General features: G+C 30.1%; 1 protein-coding gene across 1 annotated transcript in view; it reads left to right on the top strand.

The window, feature by feature from the left end:
- The first annotated feature begins 533 nt into the window (after positions 1–533).
- Positions 534–16,973, top strand: part of LOC107436825 (uncharacterized) — a 222,406-nt gene continuing 205,966 nt past the window's right edge. Inside the window, exon 1 of the mRNA XM_043039220.3 lies at positions 534–782. Within this exon, the coding sequence (XP_042895154.2) occupies positions 722–782 (61 nt within the window). The 5' untranslated portion in view covers positions 534–721. The remainder of the gene's footprint in view (positions 783–16,973) is intronic.

Below are 16,973 nucleotides of genomic sequence, written 5' to 3'. Positions count from 1 at the left end.
AAAATTTTACTTTTTACGCAGAAAAAGACACCCAAGTTTCATGTTGCTAATAATGATTACAATGATCTCATAACCATTATTAAACCGCTAAAAATAATTAAAATAATGCATAAAATAATGAAAAAAGCGTGAAAATTATGTTTAAGAATTTTGTGTCGAAAGGTTAACTGCTGGTGTTTTAGGTAATGATTTCTTTACTACAATTCAAATGAATTTTTCGTTCACATAAATCAATATTAAGGAATAATTTAATAAATTGGAATAACCATCTTTCAAAGATAATAAAAATCGCTAGATAAGAAAAGAAATAGTTACGAAAAATTTCAGTAAAGCCTTTTAGCGTTAAGAAACATTTTAAGACAAAAGCAATTCATTTTTGTCGAAGTTGTAGCCAAAATGACGCCGGCTAGGCGAGTGTATAGGGCCCCTTATATTAATTATCCCACCATTCAACTCAACGTAATTGCTAGAAAGCATTCCCACTCACCTATGCCCCCACCAAGACCTGAGCGAATCGATGCCCAAGTGACGTCACAGTGCGGCGGCTGTGACGTCTTGCAGAAGTTGTGTTTCTGCCGGTAGCGGCAGCAGCAGTTCGGTGTGTGTATGCCGGAATGCGAAGACATGTGGTTGAAATAGTGTCATCTTTTTCGAATGCCATGTGAGGAATTGTTTTGTTTGTTTGTCAAGTGTGTTCACCCCTTCGAAGAACCCCTCCTCAATGCGGAAGAGGGTTATTACACCCCCTTCGAACAGGAAGGTTCACCACAAAGAACAAGCAGGTATAAAACGGTCTTTGTTTATCTTCTCTTTAAAACTGATTATAAACAAACACTCTGGGGATCGGGAATAAGTTCTTCACACCTGAGAGGTGCTCCCTTGTTCCAAAAAGGGGTTGGGGTAGGGGTACTTCAAACTTTTTGAAGGTCGCCTGTACCGGTATATTTTGATGGCGTGGGCTGTTTTGTAGCAATCCCTTGTATATATTTTTAAATGTTCATCTGTATTTTTTTAATGCAGAGATGATAAGATATTTATTGCATTTCTTTGAATTATAAAAGAATATTGAGAATGTTTTATTTTTATTTTAATAAAAAATTCGATTTTTTTTTTATTTATTTCTGTTTTTGAATTACAGAAAGAATTAAGGTCTAACGTTCTTTTTTTTTTCTTCTTTTTTTTTGGAACTTAAGGATTTTTTTTTAAATGAAATAATTATTCTTCAAATTACGAAAACATTACTGTAAATATTTTTTTGAATTTCTGTAATAAATTCTACATTTTATTAAATAAATAATTATTTTGTTTTTCAATTGTAAGGTGAGATTAAAGAAAATCTGATTCCAATTTTAGAGAATTAATTTCAACTGCATTTTGTATTTACATAGATTTCCAAAATAATTCTTCATTACTTTTGTATTTTCTTGAATTTGTAAACGAAATATAAGATATCAAATTCTGACACGGGAAAATGTGGGTATGAGCTATACTTAAATAAACATAAACAGACGCATCAATTAATGCGCTTGTAGGAATTAAAAAAAAAAATTTTTTTTTTAGTTTTTTGCTATTATTTATGTTTGCATAATCTTGGTTTTTAACGTTTCATAAAAAAGGGTTCAATTGCGCCTTAAAAAAATTAAAAGGGACTAGCAATATTAATGCATATTTTTTAAAAATATTATTATGTTGACAGCTACCAGAATATTTTATATAATCTTAAGTAAATATATATAGACCTGAAAGCAGCGGTTGTGAAAATTAATTCGATAGTGAAAGAATTTAATTCCATATATATTAAGAAATGTTGAGCTTTTTTTTAAGATCAGTTAATTTAATTTTTTCCAGGTGCTTATAAAACTTGTAAAATTATTTTATTCACCAAATTAGTTTATTTATTTTATACACCATTAATGTAATTAAAAAGCATTTATTTTTCTAAATTAAAAACTCTTTATAATCAAGGCTTAGAAAACTGAAAAAGTGATGTTAATATTCTTATAATAAAAATACAAACTTTCTTTTTTTAAGCATACTGGTAAATATAAACTTACATCTTATTTTCCTACCACATTTTTTAATTTTAAGAACAGTAAATACCAGGGCAACGATTTTATTTATCTGATGTAAAATAAAAAAAGGTTTATATAAATTTATATATTGAAATTTGATCCAATATACTCTATTAAATATTTATTGATTATAACTGTTAAAAAATACTTCGCGGTATTTTAATGTTTTGGATATTTTAATTTTCCCGAAAACAAGCAAAAAAGAAATGATTTTCATATTAGTTTTTGCTTACTTTTCGTCTTGGTATATATTTGCTTTCATCCGTTTCTGAGACTGGCACCCAGCATTATTAATCTTTTTGGGACAACATTAAAACCCTCGCATGGGAAAAATAAATAAATAAAAAGCTATAGCTTAAATGCTAGCACGGCTATTTTGACAGACTTATTTTTGCTTTCGTTTTGATTCTAATTAGTTAATCAAAGTTAGTTCAATGCAGAGATGCCAATTACTCTGAATTCAAAAAAAAAAAAAAAAAAGTATAAATCTACAAACAAAATTTTTTTATATTTTCTGTTAATTTTCCAACTTTTTAAAAGGTTCAACCTGCAGGGATGCCGACTGTTACGCTTTCTGAAAAAGTTTTTATAAATTGGCAGCGAATGAAATAGTGAAAATTGAAAAATAAGGATAATTACGACCACTTTTGAAAAATGTCACCATTGCAGTCAGTCAATCATAAGGTTTTGGCCTAGGTGCTTTAGGCCATTGTAGCCCTTTACCCATTCATCGTGATATGACGAAACAAATTGCACATAGAAATCAAAATGGGAAAAAATTATGCTTCCTGAACGAAGTTCGTTATAGATAAAATCAACGCTTTTTCAAAGCTAAGTAAACAACTAAACTGCCAATGTAATTATTTCCATTTCGTATTCAATATGAATTAAGTCATCTGTGAAATACAATTACGCTTATTCAAATATTTTTCGGGCACTAAAATATATAGTCAATTCAACTTTATATGCAATATCAATATTTCTTAGATATATACTTTTAGTCATAAGTAAATTTAAATTTAAGGAGTAAACTTTTTTTAGAGCTTACTAAAGTCGGATCAACTCCATTTGTTAAGCTCGTAGCGTGTATTTTAGAAAATTAGTCGTAACTTATTCAAAATGGTATTATATAATTTGAAAAAAAAAATCTTCATAAGTCCAATGCATTTATCGATTCCCAGTAAAAAATTAACAAAGAATAAGCAAATAGACCATTTTCATCAGCAAATATTTTTTTAGAAATTGAATGAAATTCGTATTTCAAGAAGTTAAAGGAATAAATATAATAACAGCGGCTCCAACCATTTGAGGGTGTTGCAATTTATTTTTATCAGTGGAAGTGAGCTAAAGCAAAATTTTTTGAAACAAACAGATTTTTAGAAAATTATAACTTATGCATTCGTTTGTAAGATCTTATATTTAAATAATTAAATTATTAGTGTCCGAGTTAACCAAGGTAAATTAACAATTTAAACACATAGCTATAAGATCAATTAATTTGCAACCTTCTGAATTTCGACTAATAGCATTAAGTTTTAGATAATCAGGACTGGAAACTGCTATGCTTTTTGCAAAATATTTTATAGCGTTCAGAATTTTTATTAATTTTGCCTACATTTTGAAGCCTTACCACGAAAAAGCTGGAGCAAAGTGATGTTTCATATGAACTTTTTGTAAACATTTATTCTAGTGGTGGATAAGTTAATGTTTTAATGCATTATTTTTTATTAATTTAAACTTATTTTCCACACCACTGTATATAAATAATTTAAAAGCTCATAAGCAAAGCCACTTTGCTCCAGCTCTATATCGCAGAGATGCCAACTGTTCCGGACACAAATAAATAAAATAAAAAAACGGTAAATAACTACAAAGTAAATTTTGCAAATATTTGACTATTTTAACTTGCTTTTTAAAAGGTTTAGCATGACATAAATACCATAAAGTGACGAATTGTATAAACCTACGAATTATTTAGAAATAGTGGTGGATAAAAATCTACTAAATTGAGTTTATTTAACCAAGAATCACAATTGATAAACTACCATTTTAAAATATATATTTGCTGTCCGGAGCAAGTTTGCATCTCTTATATCTTAGTGAGGCTATTAACAGAGATGCCAACTGCTCCGGACACGCCACAATAATTAAAGAAACGGTAAATAACTACAAACTAAATTTTGCAAATATTTGACTATTTTTGCTTGCTTTTTAAAAGGTATAGCATGAAATAACTATTACAAAGTAGTGAAGTATATAAGCCTACAAAATATTTAGAAATAGTGGTGGATAAAAATCTACTAAATTGAATTTATCAAACCAGGAATCACAATTTATAAACTACCACTTGAAAATATTTATTTACCGTCCGGAGCAAGTTGGCATGTCTGTATTAAATGTTCGTAAAATTACCAAAAATATTCTGAAAGCTTTGGTTTTTAAATGTCTATCACTCTATAACATATTTTGCAAAAAGCGTAGTTGTTGGTAGGACTGCATTAACTCTAGTCCTCATCCTGTATTCTATATTTTGAAGATTCTCGAGCTCCCGCACTAGGTGTAGCCAGCAGTTAGACCACGTGGAATAAGTCAACAACAAAAGCAAGTTTATTATATGCAATATTTTAATATGAATATGAATTTTAAATGATTTAGTATTTACATTAGTTTAACCCCTTAACTTGTGCGCTCGAGTTAATTCGAGCGCGCTAAACAGGCCCAACTGTGCACACTCGAGATAATTCGAGCGGCGTTGTATTTTATGCCGCTATAATTTCTCACTCTCGAATAGAATCGAGAATTGAAAATAACAATGTGAAAGCTAAGAAAAAAAACGTTTTATTGATATTTATCATTTACATAGGATTGTTAGCTGTATCACTTATTTATTCAAGAATAAAATATACGGAGATGCCAACTTGCTCCGGACAGCAAATATATATTTTAAAGTGATAGTTTATCAATTGTGATTCGCGGTTTAATAAAATCAATTTAATAGATTTTTATCCACTACTATTTTTAAATAATTCGTAAGCTTATATAATTCACCACTTTATAGTTATATTTTGTCATGCTATACCTTTTAATAAGCAAGCAAAAATAGTCAAATATTTGCAAAATTTACTTGTAGGTATTTACCGTTTTTTTTTTTTTTTTTGGCTTGTCCGGAGCAGTTGGCATCTCTGAATATAGCTCTTTTCCATTGAACAAACAAGCAGTATATCAAAATTGTCCACCAAAAAAAAAAAAGACAATGTTCTAAAGTGTTTTTTTTTTACATAAAAAAAAATTGTTTTTTTTTGGCCGGTTTTTTTTAAAAAAAATCTGAGCGCTAAGGGGTTAAATAACATTTAAAAAAACTCGGGACTACAAAAGTTAAATATTATTTTACTATCCATTGGTAAAATCTTTACCGATTTCTAAATTGGTGAATCCCAACCACCGTTGAAGTTCACAGCTATGAAAAGAACTTCATCTTTCTAAACTGGGTTGATTCCAAATATGTCTGTATCAATATCTTACTATCTTGCGACTAAATGGTGCTCGGGGCAATTTATAAATTTATTGCCGCTATTAATCCTTCATAGAATCTTCATGAAAGGTCTCTTGTCTTTCTCAACAAGAATAGGAAAATATAGGGTATATACAATCTCTTAAGCACATTCCCCTTAATCCGATCTTGATATCGCATCTTTCGTGTACAAGATAGATATCATTCATCCTTTCTTATAGTATTTGCTCTTTTCATTTCTTTTTATGAACAGGGGATTATCATTTCTTCTCCTGAAAGTAATAGTTATATTGGCCATTTTTATTCACTGGAATATTTTTCAGATGGTTTTTTCTGTTCTCATTCATTATTATTGTATAGCCCTTTGAAGGGAAGGGCAGAAACATTTGCACCAAAATTTTAGACAAGAAGAGCCATAACAATTTTATTTTATAATCGGCGTTAGCGGCCGACCCAATCCTGAGTTTACAATGTTCAACTCCGTAGCCTTGCAATTTTGGACCCAACTCAGAAGACAATGGAATTTCTGGATCAAACATTGAGAGAAGCTAGCCTTCGTGGAGAACTTTTGATGGGACTAACGCATTTGCGTTACACTGAGAGGAAAACCACGAAAGCATCTCATGGTTAGCTCAACAGCAAGGGAACTCTAACCCGTGATCCGTCTACCACTGAGAGTACTTTACATCAGAACTGTGTTTAGTGTCATCCAGGTGCAGAATTCATATCAATCAGCCATAGAACATGGGTCACCTCGTTGGTCATCACTAGGAAAACACTCTTTTTAAAAGCGTAAAAGTTGGCTGGTATGGGGAAAGTTTCAGGTTTGGGAACAGTAACAGTAATTTGAAAAGTTGTAGGTTTAAATTTTTCGCTACTTTTTAAAATGTTTTGCTGGTGGAATTGTGGTCATCTTAACTTAATAAGAATGCATTAAATTTAAAATATAAAATGTATTACCACTTTTTAATATTCAAGAAAAATCCTTCATTAAAATATAAGAAATTGGTTTGAAAGATTACGTAGTAATTCAGTTACACAAATTTAAACGTGAAACTAACTCTTCTTTTGTAAAACCTCCAGAAAAGTCCACCTCTCTGTAGCAACTTCCTCTTTTTACGATTACTTTACGGAGAAATGGAATTTTTTGCAACAGACTTTAAGGCGAAGAAAACTTTTTAGAGAGAAAATCAAAACCTCCGCATTAAATGAGGAAAAGGTCAAAGTGGGAAACATGAAAAATATCAAAATAAAAGATATTAACAAAACAAATAAGTATATTCTAAATGTATTCAAAATAATTATGAGTGGCTCCTGTTTAAAAAGCTCTTTTTGATGATTGCTGAAAGAAATTGACAACCTCACGTTACAATCAGAGTGCTCTAAAGACGATCCTATTAAAAGAGTTAAAAGTTAAATTAGAAAGAAAAAGTTATTTTAGAAAAACTAAGCATCTCAAACAAACCTCTCATTTTTTAAAGTAAACTAATTTTTATGATATAAAATTAAATGCTAAGTTAAACATAATACATTTTTTATTTAAAGTAGTTCTATTATTCATAATTGGTAAATTTGTTTTTACACATAATTACATCAGTAGGGATCATTTTTATTGACGCTAAATTTTATTCAAAGATCTGGTTTTCATGACTCCAGCACAAGTAGCATTTCCACCAAGAAAATGACACTGAGTAAAATTAAAATCCGACGCGAAAAATCATGTACAGTACAGAACCCGTTATCCGGAAATCAGAAAACCGGAAAACCAAAAAACCGGAACGAAATTCGATGAATTTTCCCGCCATTTAAAAAAAAAATTCTTTTTTTCATCATAAGATTTTAGGATTTTTCTTTCTTTTTTGAAAGATTTTCACCTTACCATCATTTTGGAAATAATCATTAGTGTATTACTTCATCGTTTTTTCTTCTTTTTAAGATTATTTCCAATTTTTTTTTTTTTTTTTAGTTGGGTTTAACAATAAAGAAAACAGCTTTTTGTAGCGATTCAGAAAACCGGAAAAATCAGTTATCCGGAATAGCGATGGTCCCGATCGTTCCGGATAATCGGTTCCCTACTACTTTCGATAACATTTTGAAGTCAATGGAAGTAATTCCTAAGAACGACCAATCTTCATTAACCCTTTCGCGCCGACTGTCACAAATACGTGACAGCATAAAACCGTATCAATCAGGGTAAAAATATAAAACTGGTAATCAAAGTATTTCTTTAGCAGTTTATTTCTGGGCGGAGTTATAATTGTTTGATTTATTTAATTCACCATTACTTTGTTCAAAATAAAACTATTTAGTTATACTTTGAATTAACATTGATTATATATATGATTAAACTAACAATAATTAAAGTAAAAGTAAAGTAAGTCTGTCAAATTAGCAAGGACTACATTTAAGTTACCGTTTTTTTATTTAATTACAACTTGATTCTGATTTTGTACGAATGCTTTTATGAATCATCCGTCCCCAAGGGGTTAACGACCATTTTACTGTGGTATAGAGGGGATGTTCCCGAGAGGTTTCAATGTACTTTATAATAAGTTAGTAAATTTATTCAAAGCTAAGATATCTTCATGAAAGGGATACTGAGTGCTGTTGGCAAATAAAGGGTTAATTACAGGGGTCGAAGCTATCCTGCGATAAGTGATTCTCTAAAATTTTAAGTGCTAACTGAATTGCTTTATGAGTTGCCTGCTGTGGAGAGAATTAATAAATTTTGTGATTATCACAAATATTAAAAATTTTGAAGGCCCATACAAGACCTTAGATTATTACATTTTGAAAAAAAAATATTATTTGTTTAAATGCGAAAAATCAAAATAAATCTCTTAAAATATCATTTACCATTTTTTTAAAACTTTAACCCCTTGGGGACGGGTGATTCATAAAAGTATTCGTACAAAATCAGAATCAGGATGTAAATAAATAAAAAACGGTAACTTAAATGCAGGCATTGCTAATTTGACAGACTTACTTCGCTTTTACTTTAATTATTGTTAGTTTAATCATATATACAATCAATGTTAGTTCAAAGTATAACTAAATAATTTTATTTTGAATTATTAAAGTAATGGTGAATTAAATAAATCAAACAATTATAACCCCGCCCACAAATAAACTGCTAAAGAACTACTTTGGTTTCCAGTTTTATCTTTTCACCCTGATTGATATGGTTTTATGCTGGCACGTATTTGTGACAGTCGGCGTGAAAGGGTTAAAAGAGCAGTCTTGATTTATCATGACAGAGCCTTTATAACTCTTGAATTAACTACCACGTGTAAAAGCGCTGACTATAAAGCTTTTAAAAAAAAATTTTATAGAGTAGTAGACATTTAAAAATTAAAACTTTCAAAATTTTTGGTAAATTTTGTCAATATTTTAAAAGTCCCACCGCGAGTAACCTAGAATAAATTGACACTGCATATGAACGTTTAAGTCATTCATAGTTAGTGGTGAGGAAAATAAGTTAAAATGAATGAAAAATAATGCATTTTAAACATAAGCATAGCTATCGCTAGAATAAATTTTTACAAAAAACGTACAAAGTTGTTAGCCCTGGTAACTGTTGGTTATCAAGCATCGTAATAAATTTAAAATGATAGTAAAATCAGGGATGCCAACTGCTCCGCTTTCTGGAATAGTTTTAATAAAGAAGTAGCAAATTATATAGTAAAATTCGCTAAGGAAGGATAGTTACGTTTACTTTTTAATAGAGTAACCAATAGATAATTGCTTTAACGTTGCATTTTATATTATATGACTTATAATTTTTGATAATTAGTGGTGAAAAAATTACTTAAAATGAAAAATACTAAACTTAAAGTAACTTAAATTTCGCTACCACTAGAAAATACTATTTTAGAAAGCGGATGAAGTTGGAATCCCTGTAAAATTGATGTATTTAATTTTAAATTATTCACAATTTGTTACCTTCTAATATATATCTGAAAACTCTGTTTCTAATATCGAAGTATTTCGTATCTTAAATCATTGTTTACTGGATTTTTTGTTTGTTTTTGAGTTCAAGTATTCTTTAACCTTAACCTAAATATTTCATTTAAAGGAAATTACCTCTTTCATAACTTCATCTTAACCAACACCAGCTTCTTATATCTGCATGGAAGATAAGTGCTTAACAGTAACTCTCTCTTAGAGTAGAGCACTTCATGGTTATTCTTTTGTCTTTTCCCTGTCAAACTGAATGTTATATATGGCCGTTCATTTAATTCATACTTTAAGCATATTTGTATAATTATGAATACAATGCTTCTGGAGGCTAATGAAAGCATTTTTCATAAAAGAATGGATCGTTAAAGGTCGTAAAATACTGTTTAGCGTGGAGTTTTAGGTTCGATGTCTGCAAGCTTGTTGGAAGGTTTGATAATACTCACTGTACGCAACTTTGTTATTGTTTGTATTATCATATCTGATATATAAGTATAATATTTATGTAAAGAATGTCTGAAATTGTATTTGTGACATCTCTTTTATTTAAAAACAAACAAAACAAGAAAACAAAACCACAATCACTTGTATTTGCGCTTAAAATGAATAATTGTAGAAAGAAAGCATCTTTGCAATTTGTTAGAAGATGAAAAAATCTCTGGCCGTTTTTAACACGATCACCAGTGACCGACAATGAGTTTGTTCGTAGCGCCATGGGGGTGACCGGTGCAGGGGTTTGTGAGCCGAAGTCAAAATTCCGGAAAATTTCTTGAGTTAAAAAAAAAAAAAAATTGAAAAAAATTTAAACAAGGTTTTTTTTCTTTTTTCTCAATATTTCTTAGTTTACTTAAAATATTTTTAAAATTTTACACATATGTATGATGACCTGGAGAAGTAATTAAGATTTACAAATATGTCTTTCTTTCTTGAGTTTATGATTATAACAACTATTTACTGATAAAAAATGAATATTAATCATGAATATAAGCTTATAAAGTATCTCTCTGACTATCCCTTACAAACAAATAAAATAAACTGTTTTTTTAAGTTCCACCTTTGAAAATTTGATTTCCGGAAACTTCTGTGATCAATGATTTTTTTAAACGTCTGGACCTTCGATCTCCGGAAACTTCCGGATCACTGTTAGCGAAAAGTCCGGAAATCCGGATTTTTTCCGGAGCACAATCAGCCCTGCCGGTGAAGCCAAGATTATTAGAAACACATAATTCGAGTAAATTTTGCATATTTTTATATTATTATCGTTTCTAAAATGGTTTGAAGAAATTAATGCAATATAGAACACACAAAAATAGTTTTATTTATATACACAGAGATGCCAACTTGCTCCGGACAGCGAATAAATATTTTCAAGTGGTAGTTTATTAATTGTGATTCTTGGTTTAATAAATTCAATTTAGTAAATTTTTATCCACCATTATTTTTAAACAAATCGTCAAAATTTTTTTAAACAATTCGTTATGAAATCTTAGTTACGAGATATAGCCGTTTCTAATCACTGGCTTAAGGTCACAAGATATCATAACGTTCGTAAAATACCGATTTGACAAGAATACGAAACAAACATTGGACTCGTTTGTATGGAAAAATATTTGACAAAAGTGAAAAAAATTGAGGAATAGTAACTTGCATGCTAAGACTAGCTCAAATGTAAATTAGTTTTAATTAGCAAGAGTTGTACTGAAATTCATTGTAATTATTGTTTTTTATTTAAATTTCGGTGTGTAGCAAACATTGCTTAAGTTATTATAAAGTTTTTAAATATTTTATTCCCCAATCTCTATAGGAGACCATGCTTGAAAATGCTGAAAAAGTGATAACATTGTTTGACTTAATCTAGACTTTTTGAAATAACTTTGCTATATTAACACCTTGCTGCACACATTTATTTTGACGATCGTGTTCAGAAACACATTTTGTTTTTCAAAAAAAGTTGTCTTATGACTGCCATATGAAATTGAGCGTATGTTTGGATGCGAAAATTATCACATTTTGTCACAGTTTTTCCACCGAAACACTCAACGGCTGTAACCGTCATTTGCTCATCCCGACATTTTTTCTTTTCCCAGACAAACAAAAAAAAAACAACTGATATGCTATCTGAAATGTTACATCTCTTTTTCGATGTATTACTGTATAATCAATATATATATTTCTTTTATGTGGCACCATTAACGCTGGTATTTCTCTATCTATTGGCAACACTATAGTTATTATTATTTATTTTGTTAGGTTGTCTTAGGTAATAATTTAAAAAGTGTTTAAAAAATTAGTTCTACTTTAAGGATTTATTTATATTCATATTGTTAGGTTGTTTTATATAAATAAAATTGTGCTGTAAATTCGGCTTGGTTACCATTAAAGTTTATATGTTGTACCAGATAATTTTGAAAGGTGACCAAGCTGTTCGCCAAAGGCGGCTAGTTAATTGATAAATTCATTAGTGCACTTTGTACTTATGTTCTATTTATATTAATTAACCCTTTCTCGCTGACTGTCACAAATACGTGCCAGCATAAAACCGCATCAACCAGGGTAAAAAGATAAAACTGGTAATCAAAGTAATTCTTTAGCAGTTTATTTGTGGGCGGAGTTATAATTGTTTGATTTATTTAATTCACCATTAATTTGTTCAAAATAAAACTATTTAGTTATACTTTGAATTAACATTGATTATATATATCTAGGAGTCACCATCACCTCTAATTTAAGTTGGAAACAACACATAAATAAAATTATTGAAAAAGCGAATGGCGCCTATTGGGCCCTCAACTCCATATTAAACTCGAAGTCATCTTTAGACTTAAAATGCAAGCGCACTGTCTATCTAATGGCAATTAGGCCAATTCTAACTTATGCCTGCGCCGCCATTAACACTCTAAGTGATCACTTAAAAAATAAACTCTCTATGGCAAAAGGGAAGATTATAAGAAGACTCGTCGGCGCCCCTAAATGCATTAGCAATAATAGTATAAAAAGGGATCTTAAAATTGATGACATCAACGTCTATATAAAAAATTTAAACCAAAATTTTCACGATGAAGCAAAAACCTGTACCACCAGCAATTTTAACTCACTCCTAGATATTGAATTAATTGACGACAACACTAAATTTAGCCCAATCACTGCCTTTTTCCTTAGGGATATGACGTAGCCCTAGCACACGAAATACACTCTCGATTTTTGGTGCTAAGCACCACCTCTTCTCCCCATCTCCATTCCACCTCACTACTCCTCATCATCGAATTACTACTACAGATGAATCGGTTAATGCCGCTTCGCGGCAGCGCACCGAGATTTATATGATTTCTACCATTCTACCATTGATTATATATATGATTAAACTAACAATAATTAAAGTAAAAGCAAAGTAAGTCTGTCAAATCAGAAGCGACTGCAATGTTACCGTTTTTTATTTAATTACATCCTGATTCAAAATTTGTACGAATGCTTTTCTGAATCACCCGTCCCCAAGGGGTTAAAGTTTATATGTTGTACAAGATAATTTTTAAAGGTGACCGAGCTGTTCGCTAAAGGCGGCGAGTTAACAAATGAATTCATTAGTGCGCTTTGTACTTATGATGTTTTATTTATATTAATTAAGATGTTTTGGACTAGGGTGTCTACCGACCACGAAAAATTTCGTTACCTCTATTTTAAATTCGATGATTTTAATGGATTTTTGAGCTATTTTTTAAGATAAAATTTCTCCGCTGAATCTGATTCCGTAGATTAGGAATGAGTTTATTGGAATTACCGTAGGATTACATAGATAAAGCACAAAATTTGCGACCGTTTCAAATATCTATATATGTATTTCTCTTACACGGCCACAAAAAAAGACCTCATTACAACTCCCCGAATGGCAACGCTAGAAAATCGACGAATCATTGTCGCTAAAAATGTCACATGCCAAATGTAGCTGCGATGGCTCAACATATAGCGCTTTTAAAAACGCAAACTGAAATAACCAGAGAGAGCATAAGCTAGGCAGAAGTGAGTAGTCTTTGTCGATAGATTTCTATTTTAATATTTTGTCGAAAGCGCTTTTTTTTTTCACGAATTTATATATTACGAATTTATTTGACGATTTTTGATTTATATCACGAATTTATTTGTTTATGCATGTTTTTCCATTGCAATTCACTTATTTCAATTTTTAATAGACTTAATTATAGCTAAAATTTTAACCTTTTCAAAGAGATATCAGTTTTAGAAATTTTATCTTAAGATTTTATACTATAGCACATTTCTAATAGGTTTAACGAATTACATGTCATTTATTTGAATTCAAATTTATTTTAATGACTTAGTATTTACCAAAAAGATGTAATTTTTTTAAAAAATAAAAGCTGTTATATGGATTTGAATGATTGTTTTGAATACTTAGAATTTTGCGCATTTGCAATGTACCTAAGTTAGTAGCGAGAGAAGCGAGCTTGGTTTGCGAAGCAAACCATATAAGATTGGATAAGATTTCGGGGGTTGGCGAGCGTTAGCGAGCAGGGGGCGCAGCCCACTAGTTCAGAATAATTTCCATTTCTAACCCAGAGAACGTAGCAGATTTACTCATACAATTAGCAGTTACTATTATTTTGTTACTTATATCATGAAATATATAAAAAAGAAAAGGATAACTGAAACGTTTTGCCGCAACAGAGGTTATTAATGGAGCATACATCAAATCCATTGGATTCACCGCATGGTTACATGGGTAAAGTTTCAGATGAAATAACAACCGGTCTTCAAGAGACAAAGAGAGCTCATACATTTTGAAGACTCTATCATTCGTTTTGCTTTCAATTAGCACTCATTGTGGATGGGTGAGCCGACTTTCACGGAAGTCTAATCCGACAATGGGAAGAAGCTACTTGTCATTCTCAATAATGAAGTCCGGTCTTCGGCATTGTCTTGTCTATCGTTTCGGTGTTTTGTTTTTGGATGGGACCAAGGAAGCATGACAATAATAATTAAAGAACAGGTCATTGCCAATGTTTCTTTTGGCTCCAAAGTGAAAACTTTTTTACTTTAGTAAGGTTTTGACTTAAGTGACACCTAGCGTTGACGACAGATGTCACAGTTTACTATTGTTTGAATATTTAAGGCTGTCGGACGAATTGTTCCTTTGACGATTTTTTTTTAGCGCTGTTTTAAGGCTCATACAGATTATTTTATTAAATTTAAATTCACTATAATATATATATATATATATATATATATATATATATATATATATATATATTTTTTTTTTTTTTTTTTTTTTTTTTTTTTGGATCGAGCCGCAATGGCTTAGGGGATAGAGCGTTCGCCTCTCAATGAGGTGAACCGAGGTTCGATCCTGGCGATGGCTGGTCGATACTTTTTAATTTTTATTATTAATTTTTTTAATAATAAAAATTAATTTTAATTAATTAATTCGGTCGATTAATTTTTTTTCTAGCTTCAACTGAAATTCCATATCAGTTCAGTTAAGGATGTTTTTTAAAGTTCATGTTTTTCTTAATTTTTTCCAATGGTTGATTTTAAAAAAATTAATTATTTTCGTATTATTTTTGATAAATAATTAAAAATATAGTATTCAATATATTTTTTTATATTGATACTTAATTTATTATTATATTTTCGTCAAAATTTAAAATCAAATCAATACGACTCGAAATTTACTTGCTCTGAATTCTTTTTTAGCTATCTTTGTTTCTACGATATTTTACCCTCCTTTAATTATTCAGGAAAAAAGAAAGTTTTAATTAAATAAGGAATCAATCTATTCAACTTCAAAAATAAAATTGTAAATTACGAAAATTTTGTAGCGATGGCACAGATTCTTTTACTTAGTTCATTATAATAAGTTTTTTTTGAGGGGGGGGGGGCGGCGGTGGCTCAGGGGATAGAGCAGTTCGGTTCGCCTTTCAATGAGGAGAACCGAGGTTCGATCCCGGCGATGGCTGGTCGATACGAATTCCGCATCCGGCTTGCACCGACCACAGTGCTGACGTGAAATATCCTCAGTGTTAGACATATCATGGGTTAGAGTCCCCTTGCCGTCAGGCTAACCGTGGGAGGTTCTCGTGGTCTTCCTCTCCATGCAACGCAAATGTGGGTTAGTTCCATTAGAAAGACCTCCATGAAGACAAATTTCTCCCAATACTTGATCCAGGAGCTCCCTTGTCTTCTGGATTGGGTTCAAAATCGCAAGATTGCGGAGTTGAAAATTACTTTATTTATGAGTAACATTTAAAACCAGCAGTAAAACTTTTTTCTAGCTACAACTGAAATACCATATCAGTTCAGTGAAGGATGTTTTTTAAAGTTCATCTTTTTCTTAATTTTTTCCAATGGTTGATTTTAAAAAATTTATTTATTTTCGCATTATTTTTGATAAATAATTAAAAATATAGTATTCAATGTATTTTTTTATATTGATACTTAATTTATTATTATATTTTCGTCAAAATTTAAAATCAAATCATTACGACTCGAAATTTACTTGCTCTGAATTCTTTTTTAGCTATCTTTGTTTCTACGATATTTTACCCTTCTTGAATTATTCAGGAAAAAAGAAAGGTTTAATTAAAAAAAGAATCATTCTATTCAACTTCAAAAACAAAATTGTAAATTATGAAAATTTTGTAGCGATGGTTGTGTTGCATTCCATGCCACAATAGACAAAATTATTTAAATTTAGTCACTTCTTTTTGAAGATTAAAGCAATTTTTGAAAAAAGCGTTTTTCTAAAGTAAAACCACGATATTTCATTTAATTATTTTTTTTTGTATGGATGAAATGCTGTTTTAAAGCCTAAATGTTTAAATATAAAATTTCACTCTTTATTAATTCTGATTTCAGAATTTTTCTGAGCTTCAGTTACTTTATGCAAATACATAATTGTATAAATATTTTGTATCTCATAAATATTCACCAAATGCTTTCTCTCTCTTATATTCGAAAACGATTTCTTTTATGTCGTTTTGAAGACGAAATAAATTGCTTCATTACATATTTTCCTCACGAATTTTATTTTAACAGTTAAATAATACAAATAAAGTTCGTTTTGTTCTTTGTGGCATGATATATTTTTATTAAGTTACTGCTTACGAGATGTTACATTTTATGAGTTAAAAAAGGGATGGTAGTATATTTCTTATTGTCTAAAAGTGGATCAACATTTGACTAACGGAACTATTTGCTGTAACATTTTTTTGAATAAAATTGAAACGACAATGTAATTTAATGAGAAATGATTGGACCTTATGAAGTCCATTATTACCAATTAGAGTAATTAGACATTACAGTATAAACTAGCAATTCGCATAACTGCCGACATTTGCATATTCTTTCTTTATTTTTATTTATTTATTTATTTATTTAAATATTTTTTATTATTTTTATTTGAAGAATGGTTTTCTAAGTAGCAG

This window comes from Parasteatoda tepidariorum, chromosome 3 (assembly GCF_982258835.1).
Source record: "Parasteatoda tepidariorum strain Cologne lab strain chromosome 3, Ptep-v5.0, whole genome shotgun sequence".
NCBI classification, from domain to species: Eukaryota; Metazoa; Arthropoda; class Arachnida; order Araneae; family Theridiidae; genus Parasteatoda; species Parasteatoda tepidariorum.
Note: the sequence above shows the minus strand (reverse complement) of the source record. Positions and strands in the feature narration are given on the sequence as shown.